Source organism: Mauremys mutica, chromosome 7 (assembly GCF_020497125.1).
Source record: "Mauremys mutica isolate MM-2020 ecotype Southern chromosome 7, ASM2049712v1, whole genome shotgun sequence".
NCBI lineage: Eukaryota > Metazoa > Chordata > Testudines > Geoemydidae > Mauremys > Mauremys mutica.
In genome coordinates, this window is record NC_059078.1 from 126,273,789 (window position 1) to 126,301,287 (window position 27,499).

General features: G+C 57.4%; 1 protein-coding gene across 1 annotated transcript; it reads left to right on the top strand.

Moving 5' to 3' along the window:
* Positions 1-10,378: 10,378 nt before the first annotated feature.
* Positions 10,379-26,313, top strand: KAZALD1 (Kazal type serine peptidase inhibitor domain 1). The gene is made up of 5 exons (XM_045022865.1): positions 10,379-10,467; positions 14,176-14,781; positions 19,691-19,851; positions 24,167-24,314; positions 25,215-26,313. Exons 2-5 carry the CDS (start codon positions 14,280-14,282, stop codon positions 25,304-25,306), a joined length of 903 nt encoding a protein of 300 aa, XP_044878800.1. The 5' UTR covers positions 10,379-10,467; positions 14,176-14,279; the 3' UTR covers positions 25,307-26,313.
* Positions 26,314-27,499: the final 1,186 nt, after the last annotated feature.

The following is a 27,499-nucleotide window of genomic DNA, read 5'->3' on the forward strand; positions in this document are numbered from 1 at the left end:
AAGGAGCAGGGGGCAGGGCCACAGTTCCAGCACCGGTGGCCCCCCCACAACTTCTATACAGGTTCCAGTGCTCGTGGGACCCTCGAACTGGCTGGGGCCCCTGGGCACGGGCTGTGCGTTAATCCGTCACTGCACCCGGGACTGGCTACGGGTCCGATCCAGCTCCCACGGACTGATCCTCATTGACCCTAATTCCAGCATCCCATCCCACCCGGCCCTGGGCCCAGTAAAGCCAGTGACGGATTCTCTAGGCTGTACCTTGGCTGCTCCAAAGTCCTGGTCAGGATCCTGGCGGGGAGGCTCCCCAGGATGTTATTCCCACACTGGGGATGAAATTCAGGGCTTGAGTGGGGCGGGGGCATTGTGCTGTGGGACCTGCGGATCGGGCTTAGGGCAATATGTTCCTTATTGCCTGGGCCTGGTGCTTTAAAAAAGCCCTTTCTAGTTCCAGGATAAAAGCTGGAGTCAAGCTGCAGCCCCAAATAGACATCCTGGCGGCACACCCTGTCATTAGAGAAAGCGGGCGTTCCCGGCAGAGCCGCAGAGAAAGGAGCGGCCCACGCCCGCCAGCCCCTCGCCAGTGCACGGATGCAGCCTGCGCCTCTCTGCGTCCGATTGCCTGACACCCTCTCCTCTCATAATTCCCCGCAAGGGGGAAAATTTCAAATCGATAAAAATAAAAAAATGCTTCACATTAAATAGCGATAGTATCCGTCGAAATGAGCCACAAATAAAAACCGAGTCCTCCCAGGCCTGTGTACAGAGCAGGTGACACCACACAAAGCTGTACATGGGGAAGGTCCCTCTGGGATCCCTAAAACGCTTTAGGATCTAACGAGACTCTGAGGTCTGCCTGGCCCCAGGTCTGAATGATTCACCCCGGTCCAGGTGACAGTGTCTCTGTGCTGTTACCCCGGTAACACATTTCTCAGAGAAGGATCTGGGGCCTAACCCTGCATCTCTGAAGCCAATAGCAGCTTCACCGGAGGCGTCGATGGGCTCAGGATTAGGCCCCTCACGAGTTCGATTCTGGTGCTGCAGTGACTGTGGAAGCAAATATGCTGCCCTGAGCAGTAGCATCTGCTTTGCTGAGCGGAGGAACGTTGGCTGAGCGTTTCCCGCTGCAGTGTTCAAAATGCGCCAGGGGGTCTTTACTTCTGACCCAGATAGTTCACCGGAGACAGGACAAGAGAGGTGGGGCTTTAACGTCTCACCTCAGCTTAGAACGCAGCCAGTCCAGCTGTGAGGCAGAGTCATCACTGCCTGCAAGCCAGACTCCAGCTGCGGGCTTGGACACTGTCTTCTCCTCCGCGGCTGAGCCTGGACAGCCCGACCAGCACCAGCCTTTCACAAAACCTGGACAGATCCCCTCCGTGTTCCTCCCAGGACGTGGGAAGAAGCAAAAAGGAGAGAGGAGGAGTCCTTGTGACACCTTAGAGACTAACACATTTATTTGGGCATAAGCGTTCGTGGGCTACAGCTCACTTCATCGGATGCATGCAGTGGAAAATACAGTAGGAAGATCTATATACACAGAGAACATGAAACAATGGGTGTTGCCATCCCAACTCTAATGAGACTAATCAGTTAAGGTGGGCAATTATCAGCAGGAGAAAAAAACCTTTTGTCGTGATAATCAGGATGGCCCATTTCAAACAGATGACAAGAAGGTGAGTAACAGTAGGGGAAAGATTAGCAGGGGGAAATAGTTTTTACTTTGTGTAATGAGCCAGCCACTCCCAGTCTATATTCAAGCCTAATTTAATGGTGTCCAGTTTGTAAATTAATTCCAATTTGGCAGTTTCTCGTTGGAGTCTGTTTTTGAAGTTTTTTTGTTGGAGAATTGCGACTTTTAGGTCTGTAATTGAGTGACCAGGGAGGTTGAAGTGTTCTGCGACTGATTTTTGAATGTTATAATTCTTGACGTCTGATTTGTGTCCATTTATTCTTTTGCGCAGAGACTGTCCGGTTTGGCCAGTGTACATGGCAGAGGGGCATTGCTGGCACATGATGGCATATATCACATTGGTAGATGTGCAGGTGAATGAGCCCCTGATGGTGTGGCTGGTGTGATTAGGTCCTATGATGGTGTCCCTTGAATAGATAGGTTCCTGGGTTAGTGTTTTTGTTGTGTGGTGTGTGGTTGTTGGTGAGTATTTGCTTCAGGTTGGGGGGCTGCCTGTAAGTGAGGGCTGGCCTGTCTCCCAAGATCTGTGAGAGTGAGGGATCGTCCTTCAGGATAGGTTGTAGATCCTTGATGCGCTGGAGAGGTTTTAGTTGGGGGGCTGAAGGTGACGGCTAGTGGCGTTCTGGTACTTTCTTTGTTGGGCCTGTCCTGGAGTAGGTGACTTCTGGGTACTCTTCTGGCTCTGAGAATCCATCTCCTGTTTTGCACAAGACCCAGCACATGCTAGGACAGATGCTCTGTGTAGATGGCCAGCCAAAGTGGATGTGCTCAGTAAAGCTGCCGGGAGAGTGAAAAACTATCAATTCCAGGCTCTTGGAGAGTTGGGAAACACACAGGGTTTCCATGGAGACGACACCATTCGATCACACCTGAAGTCTGGAGGAAGCTTGCGGTTCGATCCCTTGGCTGATGTTCCTTGGGTGTCTTAACGAAGAGAAAGCACCAAGATCCAGCCCCCGCAATGGCCGTGGGGGAGGGGGGAATATTTAAGCAGGCTCATGCTCAGCACTTTGCCTGGCCCGGGATCAGGCTAGAGAAGTGCCTGTGAGATGCCCTGAGCTGAACTTTCCCAGTGAGGAATGGGTGGTTGGTGCTAAGCGTCCCCAGGGGGCGAGGATCAGGGCTGCCCCATGCAAATCTGGAGTCATCTGAATGGAGAGTCACAGGTGCCATTCTTTGGGAAGTGAGCCTGGGAAACCGAAAGCTGGCTGGTAGCAGCCGGAACGGCTTCCAGAAGAATTTGCTGATGGGAAAGATTTTAGGAGAAATTAGCTCCAGAAGGGCCCAGAGAAATACAAGCCAAGAATCTCTGCGATCAAGCTACAGCTGGGGTATAGGACTTGCCATTCGACCGATCCAACTAATCTACTGTCCTGTCTATCACGATGGCCGATGCCAGATGCATGAGCTGTAACGTGCTCCAACCAGGGATGAGAATCAATGGCATGCGACCCACAGAACTAACCAATGAAGGGCAAGCTACTAAATATTCTACACTGAACTGTTGGCCAAGGACGGTCCTCAGAGGGAACGGGCAAAGCAGGGTGGATGCTTCTGAGAATTTCATGGGCACGACAAAAAAGGCTCAGATTCATCGAATCGTGTGAATTATTTGCTGAGCTGCAGCAGCACGTACTGTAAAAGACGGCTCTCAAGGACAAGAGTTAGCAATAAGCAAGACTGGAAATAACCGCTTCATTCCGAAAAAAGGGAGACTCGGTTGTTTATTATAATAATTAGCAGAGCCCCACGTGCCCCACAGCACAATGGGACCAAATTCTGCAGCATTGTCCTTGTATTGCATAGAACCAATGAATGTTGCTATCGCCACGACGTGTCCTTTGTTCCTAGTCTCCTGCCAGCCCAAACACGCACCCAGCTAGAGCGCAGAGGTGAAAATACTCATTGGTGGAGCACGTGTTGAGTAGTTTTGACCATGCCTATTTCTCAGGGTGGGTTTTTCATTGTACTCTCTGTGCCCCAGGGCTTCAGCTTCCATGATGTTAGCCAGGGCACCCTGCTCAGAACCAACTGCACCCCGCACTCTGTGCCAGGGGCGCAGGCACTGGAACTCAATGATCTCCCTTAGCGGGGAAAGGGTAGAACAAGAGGCAGGCAGGTCCCAGAAGGGCAGGGTGGCAGGCAGAACAGAGAATGCTGGGCACCTAAATGCAGCAAAATGGGGGATTCCATCATCACGTTATGTAGCCATGGAATTTCAGCGTCTACGGAGCCCTGACTGAGGTGAATGGGGCATGTCACACCTCTCCGGGCTCTTGTGTCAGGCTCTCTGCAGACACAGGTAGATGGCACTGCATCGGGTCAATCTCAAAAACCGGAAGTGAGTGGTTCTGTGCAACCATGAGGGCAGGAAACAATTTTTTTTAAATGTCAGGTCAGGTTCTGGAACACAGACCTGCTGTGAGGGGCTGAATTCTGCAGCAGAGTCCTCTGCCATGGACTCACGGAGCTACCGGTGGCTTCCTGTCCATGTAAGAGATACAGTGAAACCATCACCAGGGCAACTTTCCTTCATGCTACCCAGGTGCCTCAGCACAACCTCAGAGAGATCATCTCAATAGGAAAGATTGCATGGCCTCTCTCCCGAGACTGCCCATGAGAAGGGCCAGCTGGGGCCAGTAGGGCAGGCGGTTCCTGTTACACAGATGATAGTCCACTGCTAGTGTAGGGGCTAGATTTGAACTAACCCCATAGAGTGGAAGGCTCAGTCTCCTATTATCTATCCATCCATCCATCCATCCCCATTATGGTGGCCACTGATGCATCCCCAGATACTGGCCATTCATGGGCCCACCTCCGCCTGTGTGCACCAGCCCCTGCCAGCCGGACCTCACACACACAGGATGTGTGAGGCCACGCCAGTGGGGGCGGGGTAGTGCGCTGTTCAGAATGGCTGCATCCTCTGTCCTGTGCGGGATACTGGACCAAATCACGTCTGGTTTTATGTCCATACCGGACACGGGACAAGCCTTGAAAACCAGGACTATCTGGCTTACAAATCGGACGAATGGCTGGCCTAATCCCCATATAACCTGACATATATCATCCATCCTTACATATCTCTCTCTCCATCTATCCAGCCATCCATGTTCTTTTATGGCCGCCATCACCAGGCTATCTGGATGCCCTCCGGTCCCCAGCACCATCCAATCCCCGCAGCTTCCTCATTCGAAGAAATGGGATGAAAACATTGAATTGGATTTCTTGGCAGCCTGGCAGCCCCCGGGCTGTCTCCTTGTCAGCAGGGGATGGGTTTCCAAACATGGTATCAGCGGGAGGCAACCCCATGAATTCGCTTCCTCGGGTCAGACCTCTCCAAGGATTCCTCTCCAGGGAACAGTGAGTGCTGTCTGCTAGGCCAGCCCAGCCTCGAGATTTATGAATTGCTGCTCAGTGGGATACCTCAGGCCTTAAACCACAGTCATTCTCCATGCAATCCCTCTGCCTGTCAATGGAGGAGGCTCTCAAGGGGCCGTCAATGTGGTCCGAGCACAGGAGAGGTAGCAGAGCTGGGTGAGAGAGACGTAGCCGGCTGGGAGAGCTGGGGTCAGAACCGGTGTGGGAAACAACTGAAGCAGGGCCTGTGTGTGCAATGCCCAGGCTACATTAACCAACAGCTCCCCTTTACCTAGGTGCATTCGAGAGAGAAGGGATGGGCCCAGCCCTGACATTCTCCTAATCCTTGCCCCGGGCACACCCTTGGGATGGCGTTCTGGTGCCATGCAGCGCACGAGGGCTGGACCCTCGGCTTGCTGCCCTGTCCTGATCAGTGGGACCCCATTAACTCGCCCGGCCATTTGGATGGACTGAAGCATGGATCATGGATCGAGGCCCACAGGCTGCAGTGTTCGCAAGACACTAACCCAGGAGACGCTAGGGATGCTGGCAGGGTGTATTGGTTCTACTGGACAAAATAACCATGGCGCCAGAAAGAGGAAGGACAGGTGCACGTAACATAAGCGTCTCATGGTCTCACCCTGTTGCATCCTTTGTCCTCTTCTTATCTGCTCCGCTGCTGGTTTGTCGAGGGTAGAACTCACCCTGGTGTCAATAAATAATTAAGGTTGGTTGAAAAGTTTCCATCAAAACGGTTTGCTGATGGAAAAGTGGGGTTTTGACGACATGAAATCGTTCACGAGCAGCGTCTGCGTCCGGCGGGAAATTGCAATTTTTCAGCCAAATCCTGAACACACAAAAATGAAATATTTTGACTGGACTATGCCACCGTGGTGCCTCATGGGAGTTGTACTTCTGTTGCCTCATGTCCTCATTCTCAGAGGGCCAAGCGCCCCAGCGGGATTTTACATCCCGTGATGCACTGCGGCCAGGGGATTAGAGGTCTGCTCAGACCTAATTTGTGGGCCCAACCCAGAGAGGGTCCGGTTTGGGTTCAGGTCAGGGTGCAGGACTCTTATATGGGGCTCCCATCATGCACCACTTGCCCTCACCAAGATGGGAATCCGTGGTGCATCATGGGATATGTAGTCTGATGCAGTTGCCTGGCCTGTAGAGCAGAATGGGAGCATGCTGACTCTGGAGTGGAAGATGGCAGCTCTTTGACAGCACCCAGCAACACTACACAATGATGTGGGTCTGGAAAAAGACGACTGTATCCAGCAAGGCTAGGGGCCTGTGCTGCAAAGTTCAGATCTAGAGCCAAACTCTCCCCAGGCTCGGGGGTGCCTGAATTGGGCCAGTCTCCAGCATCCAGTAGAAAGTGCACAGGGGATTTTAGGAAGGAGATGCAGTTGCCAGGGCTATTTGAGTGAAATGCTGAGCTTGGTCTGCCGGGGTGTCATGAAACACATCCTGGGTTTCAAGTGAACCCCCAGAACCCAAAGCAAAACTCCGCCCCATGAGCTTTGCCTGCTTTCACTTGCAGCCGTCCGTCCGTCCGTCCGGAGCTGTGTGACAGCAGCAGCTGGCTTTGGTCTGTGCACCTTGAGGACGAACAGCTCAGCCAAGTGGTCTGCTGCTGCCCTGTCTCTGCTGCAGGCGGGGGCTAATTACATCCCCAACTCAACAGCCCTGGGAACCAAACTCTGTGGGTTTCGCTGCAAGAGTCTCACTGAGCTTTAAGAACCACCTCAGAGGGAATGTGCTCAAGACCCCGGGCTCCCCATTCCTGCTCCGGGGGGACATGCTGTGGCAGAGATTCGAAACCCAAGCGGTCAAGACCCCAGCAGTCTAACTCCTCCTCCAAATGATATCACCTCCAGCAGAACAGCGCCCCCTAGCACCATGCCAGATACACCAGGTCAGAGAGAGGCCTGCCCCATACCGATTCATCGACCTGCTTCTCGCATCACCTTGGGGGTGTTACTTAGGGGGGGGGTTATCTCCCAAATCCCTGCTTAGATCCCTGGGAGAGCTGAGGGGATTGGTACTGCCACCTCCCTGTGTTGATGCCACTGTGGCGCTTGCGATGTTGCTAACCTCTGGGATGCAGCCACGCACGGTCCCATAATAACCAGCCGCCGGCCCTGGCAACGCCCTGCAGGGAGGAGGGAAATGCCCGGCCATCAGCTCCTCTGCCAAAAAACCAGCCCCCAAATGGAAGGACTCTTGGAGGGTGCTGGTCGTGTGAGTGACATGAACGAGCAACTCCCTGGGGTGCCCATTGGGAGGCAGAGATCAGCCCTAGGCTCCCCACTCCTGCCTGCTGGGGGGCTTCGGACCAGGCCCAGAAAGAAAAGCAAACAAACAGGCAGCCCAGGGCGTCTCCCCAGCCGTGTAATTAGAGCTTTGTCGTCTGGGTTTAAGTGCAGGCTCTGGCTGCGGCTCCAAGGTGGGGGCGAGGGGGGCTATTTCTGGGTGCGCCCCCCCGCCTGCTCCTGTCCAGCTGTTCTGAGCAAAGTGAGAGGCTCTCATGTCTGGCTCCTCCGTAGGCTCCACCTCCTGTCTCTCTCTGCTGCAGGAATATTGACCCCATCTTGCTTCCCCCGCCAGGAGCCTTCGTGATTCAGGCCTCTGGTCCTGGCAGGCCTGGGGACGTGTTCCTGTCTGCCTCGCCCGTGGATGTAGATTATATAAACTCTGCCCTCTCTCCACCCCCAATAGCTTGGGAGAGGGATCCTGGGCAGGGGGATGCATGGTGCATCGGGATTAAAGACACCGGAAGGGTTCGTGATTTCTCTGAGCTGTGGCAAGAAAACAGCGTGTGATGGACGGAAGGCCACTGGCTGGGCGCCGGAGCTCATGGAGATCGTTCCCCTTTTATGCATTTATCAGTGAGGCCCAGAAAATCAGCTGCTGAGGTTGTCACCTGGGGGAATTATCTGAGATGCCATTTCCTCAGAGACTTCCCTGGACTGGCTCTGGCTGAAGAGGAAAGCCAGACGTTCCTGTCCTCCCCCCTGCTCTTTCATCTGCTACCAGACTTTTTCTGCACGGCTGCTGTGGGAACATCTCAAATCCTGCAGGCACTCCTGGCATGAGTTGCTCTAGGATGAGAGCGCAGCACTGCCCTGTGTATACACAGCACCAGATGGCCCCATTGTACAGATGGGGAAGCTGAGGCACAGAGGGGGATGTGATTGGACCAGGACTTGAACCCAGAACTCATGACACCTAGTCCCCTGCTCTACCCCCTAAACCATGCTGCTGCCCCGCTGCCTGGTGTTACATTTTAGGGTGCTGTCTTCAAGCCCCCCCATTTGCCATTGCAGCCATCTGCGTTGCCAAACTGGGGGCCTCCCTGTCCCATCTGACATTGCAGCACCGGGTGGAGCTGCTCCAACGCGCACAGCGTGCGGGGATGGATCTGAGTCGAGCGTTCGCTACCCGCACATCTCAAGGGAGGGCTGTGCTGAGTGCCCCAGGGGCTGGGCTGTGTTTAGCCAGGGGGCCCTGAGCCCACTGCAGTAACTAGAGCTTGGAGGCGGAATGCAAAGCGGGTGGAAAAACACCTTTGTGGCTGGTGGCTTTTGTGGGGATTTTGGCCAGAAACGCTGGGATTGGAAGGCTAAACCCCTTATATTTTCCATAAGAAACCACGTCTGAATTCTCAGCCTGACTGAGCAAACCCATGGGAACGGGGAAATGTGGAGCGGGAGTTGGAGAATCAGACCAGTGCAATAAAAGAAACCACATGACTCATTTTCCAGAAACCCATTCCACTGTGGCTGAAATGATCTTGTGAGGTGAACCCTCGAACTCTCTCCCTTGGTACCATGGAGGGTGGCAGCCGGCCTGTGATATGCACCCCCAGAGCAGCTGTAGTGCCCGGTTTATGCCCGAGTGAGCAGCCAAAGAATCAGAGGAGCTGGACAAATAATATCACGACTTAATATCCCTCGATCCCAAAACACTTGACAAAGGAGGTCGGATTCATCAGCCACATTTTACAGATGGGGAAACCGAGGCATGGAGCCATGACAGGACTTGTCCTCAGTCACGTGGCAGATCAGTGGCAGAGCTGGGAGAAGACCCCAGGTCTCTTCAGGCCCTGCCCAATGTCCAATTGCAGGATTGCTCCTAACGGTCCTGTTTGAAATGTCCCCCTCCCTCGGCAGAGTGTTCCACGGATCTTCAGGGCAGAACCCTTCCCCCATCACTAGCCTACATGGCCCCTTTCCCAGTGTCACCCCCGAAGTTCTGGGTAGACTGCCAGGCATCCCCTGAAGCAAGGCCTGTCCGTCCTTGAAAACCTGGATCTGAACTGCCCCAGACACTGGGAGAATCAACTCTGCCTCTTGCAGCTAACACCCATCCCCCCTGTCACTGCCCTTGTCCCCACCTCCGGACTTCTCAGGCCTCGTCTACATGGGAAAGTTGCACTGGTCCTTTGAATTGGTTTTTAAATCAGTTTCATTCAAACGGATCCTGCGGGCTGGATGCGCTGGTTTCATTCAAGCGCCGCTTGTTTCCATTTAACTTGAGTCAATTCCCGATTGACCGAAAGTGAAGCAGGCTGATCTGAAACTGGCAAAAGAGCGTCCACACACAGATATACACTACTCTAATGAAACTGGTTTAAAATCCCACCTGCAAAGTGGCCTTATGCTACTTTCCTGGCCCTCATTACTGTAGGGCCTGAGCACCTCATCCAGATTTATTCACCGCACCCCCGTGAGGCAGGCCTGGACTCTGGCTCAGGTTTGCGCCCAAACCCTCTTTCTGTCCACACACAAACCAGTCTGACTCAGGTCAGCAAGCACTCAGGGCCTGGTCCTAGGACCCTGCTTGGGCAGGGGGTCCAGAGCCCAAGTCCCGCTGCGACTCAGGTCGGAGCCCCATCAGTTTGCCGTCTGGACGCATCTCAAGCGGCAGCCCCGAGTCAGACGGTCTGCGTGGTGCAGGCCAGCGTTACCCCGGGGCCAGCAGCTGCACACCCAGGGTCAGGCTGCAGTGCGGATGCAGTGCCCGAGCCCGGGGGAGGGGACATACCCACAGCTCGTCTGGGGCAGGGGGGGCGAGCGGCTGTGGCCTGCCACGGGCTGGGGGCAGCGGCTGGAGGATCACGGTCCCTTCTGGCCTGAGCCCTATGGCAACGGGGCTCTTTAGCGCTCATCGCCTCTCCTGGCAGCTCCCCCCGGCCGGAGTCTCCCACCCCCAGGGGCTGGGCAGGTCTCCCGAGCCAGGGGCCGCTTGGCTAGCGGGGTGTCCGGTTACAGCTGGCGGGGCTCCAGGCGAGCTGCGGAGCGCTCGGGCTCCGGCCGGGGAGTCACGTTTCACTCTGACATCAGCGGGGCGAGCGAGTCCGCTGGAGAAGCCACTCGGCCGGCGGGGCCCCCCAGCGCAGCCACCCGGCGCCCCCCCCAGGTAAGGACGCGGGCTGCTGCGCCCCACCACGGAGATACCCGCCCCCCTCCGAGCCCTGGAGAGGGGCCGAGCCGGGACCCGCTCCGGAGCCAGCTCAGCCCCGTGCCCGGCTGCCTCTCCGCGCCGGGGCGCACGGGGCGCACGGGGCTCCGCGCTCTGCCCCCCAGCATCCCCGGGCGGGGTAACGGGGCAGCGCCCCCCACGGCTCGGCTCCCAGCGGGGCTCTGCTCGGGCCGCTGGAAGGGGGGTGTCGGGGGGGGGGCGCACAGCTGTGGGGGGGCTTTGGAGACCCAGGGTGTTGTTTAGGGCCGGGGGGTGGGGGAGTGTTGATAGAACGGGGCCCTCCCCAACCCCAGGTCACTGCCCTGCCCGCAGGTGGTGTTACTGGGGGGGCTCAGGAGTTGTGAGCTCTGTGCCTGGCTCCTGGAGGGGAGCGTGACCTAGTCCCGGCAGGAGACTGAGAGCCAGGGGCCGGGGCTCTGTTCTCAGCCCCGGTTGGCAAGTGAGGTCAGAGCAGGGGCCTGGGAGCCAGGACTCCTGGGTTCGACGCTCCCCGCTCTGGTCGAGTGGTCAGAGCAGGGACCTGGGAGCCAGGACTCCTGGGTTCCACATTCCCTGCTCTGGTCGAGTGGTCAGAGCAGGGACCTGGGAACCAGGACTCCTGGGTTCCACGCTCCCCGCTCTGGCCGAGTGGTCAGAGCAGGGGCCTGGGAGCCAGGACTCCTGGGTTCGACGCTCCCCGCTCTGGTCGAGTGGTCAGAGCAGGGGCCTGGGAGCCAGGACTCCTGGGTTCCACGCTCCCCGCTCTGGTCGAGTGGTCAGAGCAGGGACCTGGGAACCAGGACTCCTGGGTTCCACGCTCCCCGCTCTGGCCGAGTGGTCAGAGCAGGGACCTGGGAGCCAGGACTCCTGGGTTCGACGCTCCCTGCTCTGGTCGAGTGGTCAGAGCAGGGGCCTGGGAGCCAGGACTCCTGGGTTCGACGCTCCCTGCTCTGGTCGAGTGGTCAGAGCAGGGGCCTGGGAGCCAGGATTCTTGGACTCTGCCCTTGATGTCATCTCGCTGTAGGGCCTGGGATACCTCCTGCTCATTGCAGTTTGCCCCTCGAGGGGGGAGGACAGCGCTTCCCCGTCGGAGGTGGGTTAATCCATGAACACTTGGAAGGGCTTTGAGATCCTCCCGGAGGAGGTGCTAGAGGAAGGGAAGGAGCAGGTACTCGCTGGAGAACAGGAGGAAGTTGCCGTCCAGCCTGGGCAGGAGGGGACCATGTGGAGTCTAGTGAGAGAGAGTGATTTGCACTGAGAGGTTTTTCCCTGAAGCGCTGGGCTGGGGCGAATCGCCAGGCAGGACAAAGCCACCGATGGCAAAAGTGCCAAGCAAAGCACAGGGCAAAGCGTCTGCAGCATCCCTCGTGCTAGAGCAGGCCCAGGGATCAGCTGTGGGGATGGCCCGGGGGTGCATGTGGGTGGGGTGCTGCTGGCGGCGTTCTGGCGACCTCTAGGAAAGGCATTCGGGGGGGCTCTGCAGCTGGCCTGACTTCGGGTGCCTCAGGGCTTGCCTCAGCACCGTGGCAAATGTCTGAGTCCCTCAAAGGCGAAGGGAGCGTTTCTGCGCGGTCATCTGGCCAGCTGTGCGGGGGGAAGCACCAAGGGAAACTGGGGCACAGTGAAGTCAGAGCACAGGGGACCTCAGAGAATGAAAAGCCTGGCTCAGCTGGGAGCAATGTTCCGGCTTTGCTCCTAGCAGCTGGTTTTGTCCAGAGATGAACCAGCTCCATCCCTGCAGGACCAGCCGGCTCCTCTGGGTATGTTTGGATGGGGACAGAGGAAATGGTCATCGATTCTTGCAAGAGCAGCTGCTTGTGGCGGACGAAAGCTCAGCCTGGCTCTGCGGGGTGCATCTCCCCTTTGGGGCTCTCAGCTGCTGCCCAAAGAACCAGAGATCTGGGTTAAAGATCCCACTGGGGTGGGGTGAGTGTAGCAGACAGAGAGCGAGGTGGAGAGGTCTGCTCTATGGTCAAGCCCATGCAGGGGGCTGGGCTGCCCCACGTGTAGCTAAACCCAGCTATGGACTTGCTTTCTGAGCGGCACTGAGCACCCAAAAACCTCCCACTGAAGTCAATGGAAACAGGTGCGTGGCTCTGGGGAACACCCCTCTGCCCCACTCCCACCTCCAAAAACCACAACAGAAGAGACCCATCTAAGGCCCCCATCAGCGGGGTGGCTGTGCGCCCTCCCGCGTCTCTGTGATCCTGGGGGAGAAGGAATTGCTTCTCCAATTTGCCATGTCCCAGGCAGGCAACTGCCTCCACCTAAGTAGCTGGGTCCATTGATCCTAAGAGAACATTGCAGTTCCTGAGTGATCTCGAAGCAGGCTTCGAGCAGCAATGCGTCCTGGACAGAAGGGAGGTGAAGTACCCATAGGTAGGGTGACCAGATGTCCCGATTTTATAGGGACAGTCCCAATTTTTGGGTCTTTTTCTTATATAGGCTCCTATTACCCCCCACCCCCATCCCGATTTTTCACATTTGCTGTCTGGTCACCCTACCCATAGGTCGCATTATCTCCGTGTCTCACATGGGCAATCTGAGGCCTAGCAGGGACGGGCCCAGGCTGCCAGTCACTTGCACTAACCATTAGACCACACTTCCCCAGCGCCATGAATCTCTGTCTGTTTAGCGTACTGAAGGGAAGATTAGGAGGTGACTTGATGCAGCCACCTGCTGTGGGCAGGGGCGGAGGGAAGGGGGCCGATGGCAGAAGACGCTTTCATCTAGCGGAGATGATCCAATGTGCACAAGATGCACATTTCTAACAGGCAGGGGGATTAACCATCGGAACAGGGACGTGGTAGATTCTCTGTGGCATGGAGTCTTTCATTTGAGGCTGGCTGTTTTTCTAAAGGACAACCTGGAGCTCAGGCAGCTGTTTCTGGGCTGGAGAAGGAACCACTGGCTGAAGCTGGCCTGTGCGAGGCAGGATGTCAGATCAAGCGATTGTAACGGGCCTTTCTGTCCCGAATCAAAATAAATCTAGGACTGAAGCCCGGGGGTGGCCCGCACTGCTAACGCTGGCTGCCCAAACCATTTCAAATCATTTGAAAGCCCATCACTCACCCAGAAAGGAAATACGCTATTGGTGGTTTCCTGAGAACCATTGGAACTGTGCTCCTGCTACAAGGTTGGGAATAAGACCCCTTTCCTATCACCTCTCTCTTCCCACCCACCACACTTTCATTTGTTCTCTCCCAGGGGCCCTTCCTCCTTCCCTCTATCCTTCTGGACATGGGACACCATGGGATGCAGCGGAGGCTCCGGCACCAGCGCTCCCAGCGGTCCCGCGGATTCGGTGGCAATTCAGTGGTGGGTTCGCCGAAGCCGCAGGACTGGCGGACCTCCCGCAGGCGTGCCGCTGAATCTGCGGGACCGGGGACCTCCCGCAGGCGTGCCGCTGAATCTGCGGGACCGGGGACCTCCCGCAGGCGTGCTGCTGAATCTGCGGGACCGGGGACCTCCCGCAGGCACGCCGCCGAAGGCAGCCTGCCTGCCATGCTTGGGGTGGCAAAAAAGCTAGAGCCGCCCCTGGCGGGATGCTGACCAGACCCAAATGTCTGAATGGTCAGAGATCTGCTCCGAGCTTTGCGCCACCCCAGGCGGGAGCATCTCCCTGTGCTCTAGTAACCCAGTAACCCAGCTCGCTTTCCTTGCAGGCGTTAATGGCTTCTTGGCTTTGAAGAGGGAGAGGCTGCCCGGGGTCCAGTGTCTAAGTGATGGTGGCGGCCGGGCTCCGAGACCCAGTGAGCCCGTGAGAATGTCCAAACCTGCCAACCCAGCCCCCTCCCAACTCCTCTCTCTCTTGTTGTGTTTGAGCTGGGCCCTGCCATGGCCCTGCGGGGCGCTGCCCAGTGCCCCGGACTACCTGCAGCGCGGCTGGCAAAGGCTGCTGGAGGAAGGAGAGAGCTGCTCGGACTGCAGCCCGGAGGAATGCCCCACGCCCCGGGGATGCCTGGCCGGCCTGGTGCGGGACCCGTGCGAGTGCTGCTGGGAGTGTGCCAACCTGGAGGGGCAGATCTGCGACCTGGACCACACCAATCACTTCTACGGGAAGTGCGGGGACCACCTGGAGTGCAAGCTGGACACGGGGGGCCTCCGGAAGGGCGAGGTGCCCGAGCCCCAGTGCGCTTGCCTCTCCAGCCAGACCCTGTGTGGCTCTGATGGGAAGACCTACGCCCAGATCTGCAAGTTCCAGGAGGTGTTTCACGCCCATCCCGAGGCAAATCTCACCGTGGCCCACGAGGGACCCTGTGAATCAGGTAGTGCCTGGGGTCAACCCCCCTTCTCCTCCAATGCCTTTCTTTCAGCCTTCCCTGCATGCCAGCCAAAGATCCAGGGGTACATTCCATGCACCAGACCAGAAGTCCCAATAACAATGGGAGCTGTAGGTCTCTGTCAGATGGGAAACTGAGGCACAGAGAGATGAAGTGACACACTCAAGGTCACGCTGGAAGCCTGTAGCAGAGCAGTGATTTAACCGTCCTGCTTCTCCAGTGCAGCACAGCAAATAGTCCCCAGTGGAAATCTGCAGGGACCTTTGCCAAGTTCTTCCCAGAAATTCTGGGAAGATCTCTGGGGGTTTTCAGAAGCTAATACACTCAAAACACATGTGAAAATTCCAGGGAGTTGTTAGCGAATTCTTGGTTTCGTTACTGACTAGTTTTAACTCAAGCTGACTTATTTCACCCTCACTTATCATTGCAAACAGAAATAGCTGCCCAACCCCTCAGTCTTCCTGGGATCTTCCAATCGCTCCTGGAAATGGGAATTTGGGCTGCTTTAATCTGGTTTTCTGTCTTGTTTGAATTTACTTTTTAAAAGCCATCTCTAGTTTGTTGCATAGGTTCTGGAAGGAGACTAGGAGAAATATACACCATTCCACACTATAGCCTGAGGTTAGCACTGATTTTTTTTTAATAATATTTCCAGTATTTTCTGTTGAATTTGCTTTCTTTAAAGAATTCAACATTTCTATCCTTTTTTATTGTGAAGAAAACCTCCATTGAACTGTGGCCTGCCTGAGCCTGCAGGCAGACACTGAAACAATCCTGCTAAGAGAGAGATGGGTCTGCCCTCGTTTGTTGTAGTAGGGTGTTCATTCTGAAACCTAATGTCAGCAGCTTACACCTCCAGCTATGCTAATTGCTTCACAGCTTATTCCCGTCACAGTAACCTCCCTCTAACGTGCTTTATCTTGTGAGATCTGATTTCTTGGCAAGGATACTCCGCAGGAATGTGGCTGCATGCTCCAAACGAGGCAAATAACTGACTCTTCTTCCAGTCGCTTGCAGCTTTGTCAGCCCTCAGCATGTTTCGGGAGGTAGTTTGAGTTATAAAAATACTAATAAAGGTGCCGATCTGAAATTGTGGGAGCCCCTGACACAGGCTACAATGCCAGCAGCTAACCCCCCACCCCCGGCAGCCGCTTCAGGAAACTGCCTGCCCTGCCCACGCCCTGCCCACTGCCTGCCCTGCCCAGGGCCCTCCCATCGTATGTGGCAGAGACAGGGCTGCCCAGAGGGGGGGGCAAGTGGGGCAGTTTGCCCCGGGCCCTGCGAGCCCTGGCCCGGTGGCGGTCCAGGTCTTCGGCAGCATTTTGGTGGGGGGGGCCCTTCAGTGCTGCCAAAGACGTGGAGCAACTGAAGGGCCCCCTGCCGCCGAAATACCGCCAAATACCCAGACCGCCGCCGGGTGAGTACAAGCGCCGCAGCTCCCCCACTTTGCCCCTGAATCCTCGGGGCAGCGACAAGCCCTAGTCCTGGAGAGATGCAGCAGCCCCACCCTCGCCCTCTGCGAGGTCGCCTGGAGAGCTAATAGCGAGTGCACACACCAGTGGGTTCCAGGGCCTGGCATGAAAACTGGGCTGTGGCTAAACACGTAACCCTCAGAGTCTCCGTTCCCCCTTTCCTGCGCTTGGAGCAGGGAGGCGGCTTTAAGCCACCTTTGTGCTTCCTGCATTCTAGAGCCTGCTCGGTCCTGGAAGTAAGTTAGAGGAGCCTCGGGGCTGCTCTAATTTACATCTGCTTCCCAGGGCCTGAAGGAGCAGAGAAAAGCCGCAGTCGAGTGTGCTCCAGTCGTGCCCCCAACGCGCGCTCTGTGCCCGGGTGCAACCGCCATGGTCACTGGGGAGGCCCCTTGTGCAGGGGCTGGGGGATTCGCCCCTCCTTTAAGCAGCCGGAGTTGCATGAAGGAGCCTTGGTGTACCCGAGAGCCTGCGTGTTATTGATCTCTCTCACCCCCCGGAGAAGGAACTTGAATTGTCCCCTGGGGGCGAGGAGGTGCCACCAAGACACAATTCGCCCTGTGGGCAGATGGAAGCGGCATGAGGTTCTGGCGGAGGGGCCATGCCTCCCTCACCTCCCCTGAGACAGCTGCACTGAGAGGTTTCTGGGCTGGGCGGCCTGCTGGGCCCTTCCTCTGTGGTCAGCAGGGTCCCGCGGCAGGTTAGGGGGCCAGGCTGGCGTTTAACGAGCTCGCTGTCCAAACCTTGTGGCTTTGGAAGAACGGTGCCCTTCGCTGGAGGGGAAGCGACTGAAGCCCCAGGCTGCCGGGGCTGCTGCTGGGATGTTATTCTGCCTCTCAAATTGGCCAGAGAATTTTAAAAACAAACACAGCGAGAAAGCACCCGCGGGCGTCTCTTCCCCATTTCCTGGCAGGAGCTGGTGGTGGTTTGATGATCTCATTTCCCTGGAGAACTCGCACGACCAGGTCAGGCGAGGATGGTGGCAAGTGTGCTGGTGTCATGGTTCAGTCGGGGATAACCTTGAACCCCCCCCCCCCCCGACCCTAACATATTGGAAGGGGTCAAAAGCCAACGCTGAATTTTGCAGCTGTATTTTCGGCTCAGACTCTGCATTTTCAGTCTCTGTCTGACTAGTGCTGGAGATTCAGCAAACCAACAGCGAGAAAGAACCAAAGCACCGTCTCTTGCAGCGAGGCCGAGCCCGAAACAGCAGCTGCCTGCGGGTGCGGGCAGAGCCCCCAGGACTAGAAAGGTGCCGCCCACATCGAACAAAGGTGTCGCGGTCTTGGAGACCCCCCCCGCCACGATCTCAGACGAGCTGTCGGGGGGCGGGACGCTTCTCCCCCGGGGCCTCAACCCCTCGGGCCTGGTGATCAGTGGGTGGAAAACCCAGGGCAAGAGCAGTTTTTTGGTGACGTTTTTCATCACGTTTTTCTCCCTCTCGGCGCTGTAGCCAGAAAGGCCGCCCACAGGCTACTGCGACTGTTATCCTGTGTTAGATGTAGGGTGGGAGCAGCTTTCAGATGTACTTGGAAAGGTCCGTGCACACAGAATCACAAAAATGTCCGACTAGAAGGGACTTTGCGAGGTCGTCTAGTTCAGCCTCTGCACTGAGGTGGGACCAAGTAACCCTACAACATCCCTGATTTACCTCCCTGTGACTGGGTGGGAGTGTGGCCTAGTGGACAGGGGACTGGGACTTAGGAGACCTGGGGTCATCTCCTGCTTCTTCCATTGGTTTACCAGGTGCCCTCTCAATGCCTCAGTTTCCCCAGCTGTACAATGGGGATAATTGCTACTGACCGCTTTGGGGAAGCACTTTCAGATCTAAGGCTGAAAAGCGCTAGGGACTATTATAAGTGCTCGTCTACTACAGCCAGGAGAGTCAGAGAAGTTCCAGCATTGCCAGCTCTCATGCTGTTTGATATCTTACCTAAAGCCTCAGCTCCTGGAGTCAAAGGATTTTGGGAGAATCTGAGCTTGCTTTTTTTTTTTGTTGAAAGCAAGTTTCTAGCCCTCCTGGTTGCAGACAAAAGCCTGAAATCATGAAGCTTAAAGGCTCGAAATGCAGAAGGTGAATGAAAAACGCCCAGCCTTGATTCCTGGTTCAAAATCTCATGAATGTGAAGCCAATCTCCTGATTTTGGGAAAGGTCACTCAGGGTTCATTAACCTTTGGGTTTGCTGGTGCAGCAGGAAGCCAGCCAGCATGTGGTGACGGGGAGCGGGGCGGGGGGAAGTGTAGCTAGGGAAGACTAAGGTAAGTGTCGGTCTCGGGGGGCCGGCACTGGATGATTGCAGGGGTTAAACGGCTTGCAATAAGGTAGCACGGTTGGGTGGGTAATTGAGTCTGCCTGGCCTCGCGGTCGGCATGTGAAGGGCGTGACTTTGAGCGTGCAGTGACTTTGCTGAAAGCCTCGTTACAGGGGCTTAGGCTGGGAAGACCGACAATGTCTTTAATGAGAAAGTGGCACCCGCAGAGCTGCCATCCTAACGAACGGCTGCTCCTCAAATCGCTCCGCTTGCGTTCCACCCTGGACTTTGCCTGCTCCCCTGGCACGTTTCGGCTGAGGATCTCAAAGCACTTTACAGGCGTTCACTAGTGAATTAGCACCCATCCCCCCCACCTAGAAAGGTTGGGACTTGCCTAAGGTGGGGCTGGGAGAACTGGGAGTGGAACCCAGGAGTCCGGACTCTCAGTCCGTTGGTGTAGCAGCTAGGAAAGATTCTCTTGCCTGTAGTGATAACAGTCATGAGTAGACCCTGATGCCCAGTCTCGGGAGGTGAGTGGGGTTGTTATGGCCTCTGGGTCCAAATGAAATGCTCCTGAAGCCGGGATCGGCATTGCCCCAGCGGGTGCGTTGGCCTGGGACGGAAGCAATGGGCTGCGGCCGTCTCTGGAAGAGGGATGTTCACGAAGGCGCTTCCAGGCTCCGTCCCCATTCCAGGCCGATGGAGGGAACACGGGCAGGACTTGAGGGGAAATGCAGAATGGGCAGAGCGCCGAGGTGGGGATAGAAGGGGGCCGGCCAGCCAAGGTGACGCGGGCTGGTGTTTGCTCCTCGGGGTGAGCTAATGAAGGGGGGGGGGGGGCTCCCAGCGGCCATGGGGTGGGTTGGAGGCAGTGATCAGGCCTGGGCCTGATTCGCCTCCAGTGCAAATCGGGAATGGCCTTGGTGGTGAGAGACCGGAACGGGCCCAGGAGCAGCTGGCTCTTGGCGCTCGCCCGTCCTGCTGTGGCTGCCGTCTGAGTGGGATGCTGGGCTGAGGCACGTCCATCTGCCCTGAGGAGCGCTATGGAGGGTCTCTGTCAGCCTGCGATCAGACCATGCATCTCCCAGCCGGACGATCTGCTGTGGGGCTGGCCACTCCTCTGAACCAACAGGTCCCTCATCTCCTCTCTCTCTCCCCCGCCTCCTTCCCCAGAGCCCCAGATCTTGTCTCCTCCCTACGACGTGTGGAACGTCACCGGGCAGGACGTGATCTTCGGCTGCGAGGTCTTTGCCTACCCCATGGCGTCCATCGAGTGGCGGAAGGACGGCGCGGAGATCCTGCTGCCGGGAGATGACCCCCACATCTCCGTCCAGGTGAGCTGCTGGATCACAGCTCCGGGCAGTGGCTGGGGTGGGTTGCCTGGTCATCAGAGGAAAGCCCAGCTCGCTGGAGGGACGGCAAACCTCCCCTGAGCTGCAGGGTGGTGTTTTCTACCTCTCTCCTTGGCGTCTCGTCTCTGTACCTCCTGCCTGCAGAGGGGCTGTTGTACCCTCTGTCCTGCTGCGTCCCCGGTTCCTGAACTAGGTGATCCCTCCCATTGCTCCCACCAGGCCCCTCGCAGCTGTCGGATTTTCCCAGGAACCCGGGTCCGCGTCACTCGCTGCTGGTTGGCTCTTTGCCTTCTCCCCCAGCGGTGCTGCCCCTTTCAGAGCCCCCACCTTTTTGTGCCCTTGGTGGGCAAACTGCCAGGTAATCACCTGGCCGTGCTGCTTTCTGTCCCCACGGCTCCACTGGCGGCCCAGCGCTTACCGCCCCAGCCACACGTCCTCTGGGGCTCGGGGAGGGCGAGCGGCCGGCTGAGATTCTGTTCCCCCTGGCGCGGCAGTAGGAGAGCAGGGGGTGCTCAGGGCCACAGGCTGGTCAAACCCTAGGCCAGGTGCCGGAGTCACAGGGGGATGGACTGAGAGTGCCAGAGAGGGGACATGTAACAGGAACGAAATGCAGCACGGCTCCAGCAGGATGTTTGGTCGTTATGGGGAGAGCTTGAAAACGGTCCCGTTTCTGGGGACAGCTGAGTTAAGGGGCACGTCGAGCTAGATCAGAGTGTCATAGACTCTCAGGGTGGGAAGGGACCTCAGGAGGGATCTAGTCCCACCCCCTGCCCAAAGCAGGACCAACCCCAGCTAAATCACCCCAGCCAAGCTAGATTGTTGGCCTGGCGCATGGTTCCGCTGAAGTTTTACCTCCAACTGAAGCAACTCCCGTTTGACGAACGCGTAGGGCGCTGGCCAATCCCACAGGAAGCTTCGTTTCCCTCCCCGCCGGAGGGAGGGACCCTGGCTCTCTGCCACAAATCGCCGTGTTTAGCAGTGGCTGTGGCCTGATCGGGTCATAACTAGACAGCTGCTTCTTCCCTGAGAAGCAGGGGAGGCTCCAGGCCCCAGCACGCCAAGCGCGTGTTTAGGGCGGCACACCGTGGGGGGCGCTCTGCCGGTCGCTGGGAGGGCGGCAGGCGGCTCCGGTGGACCTCCCGCAGGCTGGTCCGCGGCTTCGGTGGAGCATCCGCAGGCACGTCTGCAGGAGGGTCCACCGGAGCCGCGGGACCAGCGGACCCTCCGCAGGCACGTCTGCGGGAGGTCCACCGGAGCCGCGGGACCGGCGACCGGCAGAGCGCCCCCCGCGGCGTGCCGCCGTGCTTGGGGCGGCGAAATGGCTAGAGCCGCCCCTGCTGAGAAGGAGAGAAAACAACATTCTCTAAGCATGATCATGAGCAATCTCATCCCTGGGGCATCTGCCAGGTCTAAAGGATGGTTTTCATAGGTTAAGGCAGAACAGATTCTCTCCTCACAGACCACTTGGATTTCACCCAGCTAACCCCACTGGCTGCCCAATCTCGTGTGTTTGATTAAAGCATCTTCCAGCAGGCAGCCAGTCTTGATCTGAGACGGTGAATCCACAACTCCCCTTGGTAGTTTGTTGCAATGGTTCATCACCCTCGCCGTTAAAAACGGGGCCGCGTTTCTCCTTTGGATTTGCCTGACTTTCATGGTCAGACTGACAGATGTTCAGGTCCAAAGGGACTGTCGTGATCTTCCAGCAAAGCAAAGACCAGAGCCCCTCAGCCAGTGGCTCCTGCACCGAGCCAGCGATCCGCGGCTGAACCTAGCCCATCTCTGGAACGTGGCCGGAGCTTGTTCTTTTCTTCCACCTCAGGCAAGGGAAAAAACCCCAAACCCACAACTGGGCCACAAATGTATGTCGCAGGCAGGTGAAATCGAGTCTTTTCCTGGAGTCGAGGTGGGAGCCGCAAAGCAGGGCCTTAGAGGGAGAGGAAATAGGGCCCAGCTTTGGGGATCGCAGGGGAAATGAAGGTTTGAATGCCACACGAGCCTGTCTCCCAAGCTGCCCGGCGCAGAGAGGAGGACGGTGCCTTGAGGGGCTAGTTGCTTGTTTTAAAGGAGACGCGTGTTGGCCAGAGAAGCGTCAGATCGCTGGAAGGCCGCGGAGGCGGGGGCAGGCCGGGTTCTGGGCTCGTTGTGGTTTCCCCCTCCTTGCTTGTCCAGTTTAATAGCTCGGTTGTGTTAATGACGAGCGGGCAAGGCCCTCGCTGGCGAGAACGCGACGGGCTGCAGTGGGTAGGCAGCCAGCGCCAAGCCAAGTCTGGCCCAGACCCGTTTCCTCAGGGCTTCAGCTTTATTTCAGCCACAGGAAGCTGGCGACACCCATGTCACCTTCCCCTCACCTGGGATCTTCTGCAGGGGCCTATCGGTTCCCTCCCGACAACATGGCTGCTGGTCACGTTGCGCCGGGGCCTGCCAGCCGTCTCCTGGAGCTCTCCCAGTTGGCTTCTGTAATCACCTGCGTCTCAGCTGAGCCGTCACAGGTGAGGCTGGGCTCAGCTCCCTTTGAAGGGCCAGCTACCCTGGGAGACTTCACCAGGCAGGGCCAGACCCCCAAAGGCATGTAGGCTCCTAACGCCCCTTGAAACTGCCCAAAGTCCCGCAGGGAGCCTGGCCCTGCCCAAGCAGCTGACAGTCTAAGCATGCAAAGGGTGAGAGAAATGAAGTAATATTACAGATGGGAAACTGAGGCACAGAAAGATTAAGTGACTTAGCCAAGGTATGTGACAGAGGCGGGAATTGAACCTCATGAAACCCAATGCAGAGCCTTAGACCATCTGTCCTCAGTTTTTAATAACCCCTGCACTTCACAAAGTCCTCCATGCGTTTCACTGACTTTATTTGTATCAGCCATGCACACACACTCCTGAATTTCCACCTCTGCCGTGGGCAGGGAACCTGCTATGTACAGGACCTCAGGAAGCTGGTATATATGTGCCAGACAATAATAAACTGTGCATCACCAGTGAGATGCAGCCACTTCTGGGGTGGAACACAGTGACCTTTCTGCATCATGAACAACAGAGGAGAGAAGACTTGTTTAGGGTGGGCTAAGGAGTCATGGGAGGAAATTAAGCAAAGGAAAATCGAGTCCTGTGAGGAATTACTTGCTCTCATTGAGATGTTAGACCATCCGGGAGGGTCTCCAGAGATAAGTGTACAAGGCACTGGCGCCAATGTGGCATGCCCGATCATCCCCGGCTGGTGACGGACTAGCTAGAATCTGATAGGAACCGGAACGCTGGTCACCTTACGCCACTAACTGCAGGCTCACAGCCGTCTGCTTCACTGGTCAGCTACAGCCGCACTGAAACTGCTGCAGTTCCCGTGTCTCGCTGGGATAGGACAGCACGAGGCGGGTGGAGGTGCTTGTGGCAGATGAAGTTGGGGGAAGAGTCACCAGGGGATGAAGGGAGGGACGCTATGGTATGACAATGGGAAGTGGGTGAGGGGAGTGCAGGATCCATTCCCAGATCAGATCAAAGTGCTGGCTGGAAATAGATGGCTCTGGACTGTCATGGAACTGGTAATCAAAAGCAATTCCAGCCTTCCCACTGTTTGGTGTCTCTCATCCCCAGTGCAGTGGCCTGGAGGCAGCGCAGAGGCCCTGGGTTTACAGGCAGGGCAGAGCAGGGATGACACAAACGTTCGGCGATCGATCGGTTTCTTCTGGCTTTGTGTATCCTGTTTATGGAAGGGAAGGGGGGGAAACCCCAGCAGAAAACCAGACCGCTGGGTGGGGTTTGCCCAGGCCCTTTAAAGTGTTCGCAGGGTTTGGGGGTTTTTTTTAAGGGAAAGCCTCAGATTTTCACATCTGAACAGAAATGGGCATATTCCCGTTTGGATCCGGAGAGTCGCGTTTCCCAGCAGGCTGTGATGGGGGGTCTCTGGATAGGGGTGTTGCAAGGGAGCTATTCCTGGAAAGATGGTTCCCTGCCTGGCCTCAGTGACCGTTAAAGAGCCCTTCCTTCGCCTACGTCCTCCAGAAAGCCCCACACAGCTGCTGCTGCCAGCCAAGGGCCCTGTGTTGTGTTAGTCCCGCTGTGTAGAGCCACCACCTTTACCAGGCCACTAGAGGGAGCCAGTATCCTAGGGCTGCCTTCACCCTGGGGGTCACATTCCCGGCTGCCTCCGAATTACACTGGGGAGCCTGGCCAAGAGAGACCCCTTTCCCTCGGCGCTGTCCTGGGGACGGCCTGGCAGATTCCCACAGCTGGACCCCGGCAGCCGCCGGCGTCTCGCTCTGCCGTACGCCCGGCTGACGCTAGCTGAAAGTGTTTGACCCCAGTTCAGGGGCGGCCCCCAGAAATACGAAGTGACCGGCTGGCTGCAGATCCAGGGCGTCCGGGTGACGGACGAGGGCACCTACCGCTGCTTCGCCAGGAACAGGGTGGGGGAGGTGGCTGCGCTCGCCAGCTTGACGGTGCTGACGCCGGGTAAGTGAGACGCCCCCCGGCCAGCCCCTGCGCTTCAGGGAGCCGGGTTCTGCTTTCCTCTGGACGCTGGGCCTTCCCCGATCACCAGTAAAGCTACGCTGGGGGCTCGCTGCTCAGCTCCATGCAGCTCGGCTAGGGGAGCTGGCGGGGGAGTTGGTTGTGGGTCCGCTCTTTGTGCGGTCAGCAGGGACTTTCAACACCGCCGCAGCCCTCTACCGCCTGAGCTAAAGGAGGAACTCCACTCTCTGAGGCAGCAGTAGGCTGTTATTCTCTAGCAGCTCAGCCATTTGAGGGGGATGCCACACACACCTTGCCCGGTGTCTTACCCATTCTTGACCCCTAGAGACAAGTGGGGGCTCTGAGGCCAAACTACAGAAGGATGGAGACATGTGGGGCTCAGGAGAGCTCGGGAGGAGCGGGGTGCATGCGTGCGTGCAGGAAATGTGCACACTCACAGCTGTTGGTTCCATTAGACAAGATCAGAATGAATACGTTATCGTTGTTTAGAAGGGCTGAAACCCGCCTGCTTCAGGGCACCCCCAACCACTCACTGACGAGGGTCAGGAAGGAGCCACCCTCGGGGCAGGTTATTCCATCATTGTCCATTGTGGGGGTTTCTTGCACCTTCTTCCAGCCACTGGGCTGCTTGGACCCATTGCTGTGAGTTAGCAGAAGCAGCTCCATATTGCGCTTGGCTTTGGGCACTAATCGACCCCGGTCCAACGTCACGGCTGGCAGCGGGATTAGCCCAGGGATGGATGTGGCCCATTAGGATTCAGGGTGTTGATGCCACTGAGCGGTTGGGTTAACCGTCCCCAGGAGCAGGGAGGGGCGGAGGGGCCCGGGGCGCGTACGGCGGAGATTAGGCAGAACTGTCCCCCTTGGCTTCGGTCGTTCCAGATCAGCTGAACATGACGGGGCTGTCCCTGCCCAGGCCGCGCCCGGGGCCCGAGGACGACGCGGAGAGCGAGGAGTCGGACGATTATTACTAACGGCTGCAGCGGGGAGGTGGGACCAAGCTCGGGATCCAGGAGGGAGACGTCGTCCGCCAGCCTTCCTCCTCTATGGCAGGGCGAGGCGTGGACACCCGGCCTCCTTCCTCGGGAACCTCCGCGGGTGGAGTTTGGGGAGATCCCCTGAGCAGACCCCTCCCCCCCACATGGAAACTCCTGCTATAAACAGTTTTGGGTTGAGATCTTTGGGGGGGAGGGGTGTCCATCTTTCAATATATCCCTTTGCTGGGTGAAGGGGGCAGCAGCAGGGTGGGGGGAGGGAGGGCTTATTAGGTGTCTAGTGGCTCCCAGGAGAGGTGAATGCGAACGGCACCGTGGAACCGTGCAAAGAGCGTCTCCCGATTCAGAGCAGCTCAGCACAAGTGGCTATGGGGGCCCAGCAAACGGGCTCGGCTAAGCTCCTTTCTGGCTCCCCTGCTACCGACAGACCTGGGGGATCCCGTCCAGACACACCCACCCACTCACCAAGTGAGCCTGGCCACTATCTGTCCGCTCCGATGTCCGGCTCCCAGCTGGTAACCAAATCAGGCCCCGACGGGCCTAGCCGGGACGTGCGCTTTGGAAATCCTCGGGTGCAGCTGGTCCCTTGGTCTTGGGGCGATTCGGAGCCACTCTCCTAAGGCGGGGAGCCACCCTTGAGGAGCGGAAGGACTCGCTTCCCAGGTTAGGGCGCTGCCATGGTACGGACCGACAGGCTGGGGAGCTGGAAATGGGATTCAGAATCCAGCCCCTGCGGAGCCACACAGAGGGCTTGTCACTAACCCGCGAGGACGACCACGCCCCATGCCCAGCAGCCTGCATGTTACCAGCTCTGTAGCCCCCCGCTGCAGTACGGTGACAGCCAGGCCTGGGGCCATGCTGGTGCCTGCAGCTGGAACGGGCTCTCGGAGCGGTTTGATCAGCCTGCGGGTTAGCACCCAACCGTAGAAAGGTTCCTCTCTCCTGACTCCGGGTGAGACTCTCACTCCAGTTTATTAAACCTTTTCTCGGCTCCTCTTGTGCGTGGACGGATTTGCCTCTCTTCCAGCCACGCTGTGGCTTCGGGATGGTGGGGCAGGGGGGGCCAGTCCACTGCCCCAGGGCTGTCCCTAGCCTCAGTGGTCAGAGGTTCCCGTGTAGAATGGCCAGTGCAGCCCTCCACCCCGCCCTTTATAGAACCGGGCCCCCCTTCTCATCCTGGTAGAGATACTGTAGCCAATCACGACACTGCGTGGCCACCGGACCACAATGCAACATGCCCACTGGGCGACACTGCTGGAGCAGAGGGATACAATTCCCGTAGTGCAGGAGAGTCCTGCACGCCAGCCTGCCTGCTGCACATGGTACCGGTGCGACACAGGAGCACAGCCCAGCACGTGTTTATTGCATTTACACGCCTAAGGGAACACGGGTGCTTCGGCTCGTTCCACATAAGGCAGGGCTCAGGGTCTGGGACAGGATGGGGTGGGGCTGCTCTCTGGAGGATCTTCTCCCCTCCCACAAAGAGGTCACTGGCCAGGGGTGTCTGAGGGCTTAGAGCCAAACTGGTCTGTGCTGGGCTGGTCACTTCAGGAGTTCAATGTCCATTGACATCCAAAACCGCCTACTTCTGTTCACCCTGGTCCTGCGCCGACACATCGCTCCCAGTCGTGAATGGAGACGCTGCCCGAGCGAGGACTGAGTGGGCAAAGGCGACACGACGGCCAGCTGTCCACCCAGCGCCCACTCACTTGCAATCGCAGTGAGGAGCCGCTCTGAGCATGGCCAGCCCCAAGCGGTCACAAATCAGGAGTCAGGCCACACACAGACACACACACAAAAATCAGGAGATGAGCCCCAAAATCATGAGATTTTCCTAAGACTAATACAGTTTGGGATCCTTTCCTTTGCCTTGGGAGCACTCAGGGTCATACCCGGGTCACACTTCCACCTTTTCTCTGCTACCAGCAAGGTTAGAAACCTACGGTTTTGGGGGGTAAAACAAAAAGGGATTCTCATAAGATCACATGACTCCGGGAGCTGGGGCTTTAAGCAAAACACCCCTCCCCCCATCGTGAGACTTAACATCAAACTGCGAGACTTGGCAATGCTGCAGCCCCTTGCACTTTTGAAATTTGCCCCTCCCCCCGATTGGCGCCATCGGAGCCGGGCTGCGGCTGTCACGGCAGCAGGGGTGTGAGGCCTCACGTTTCC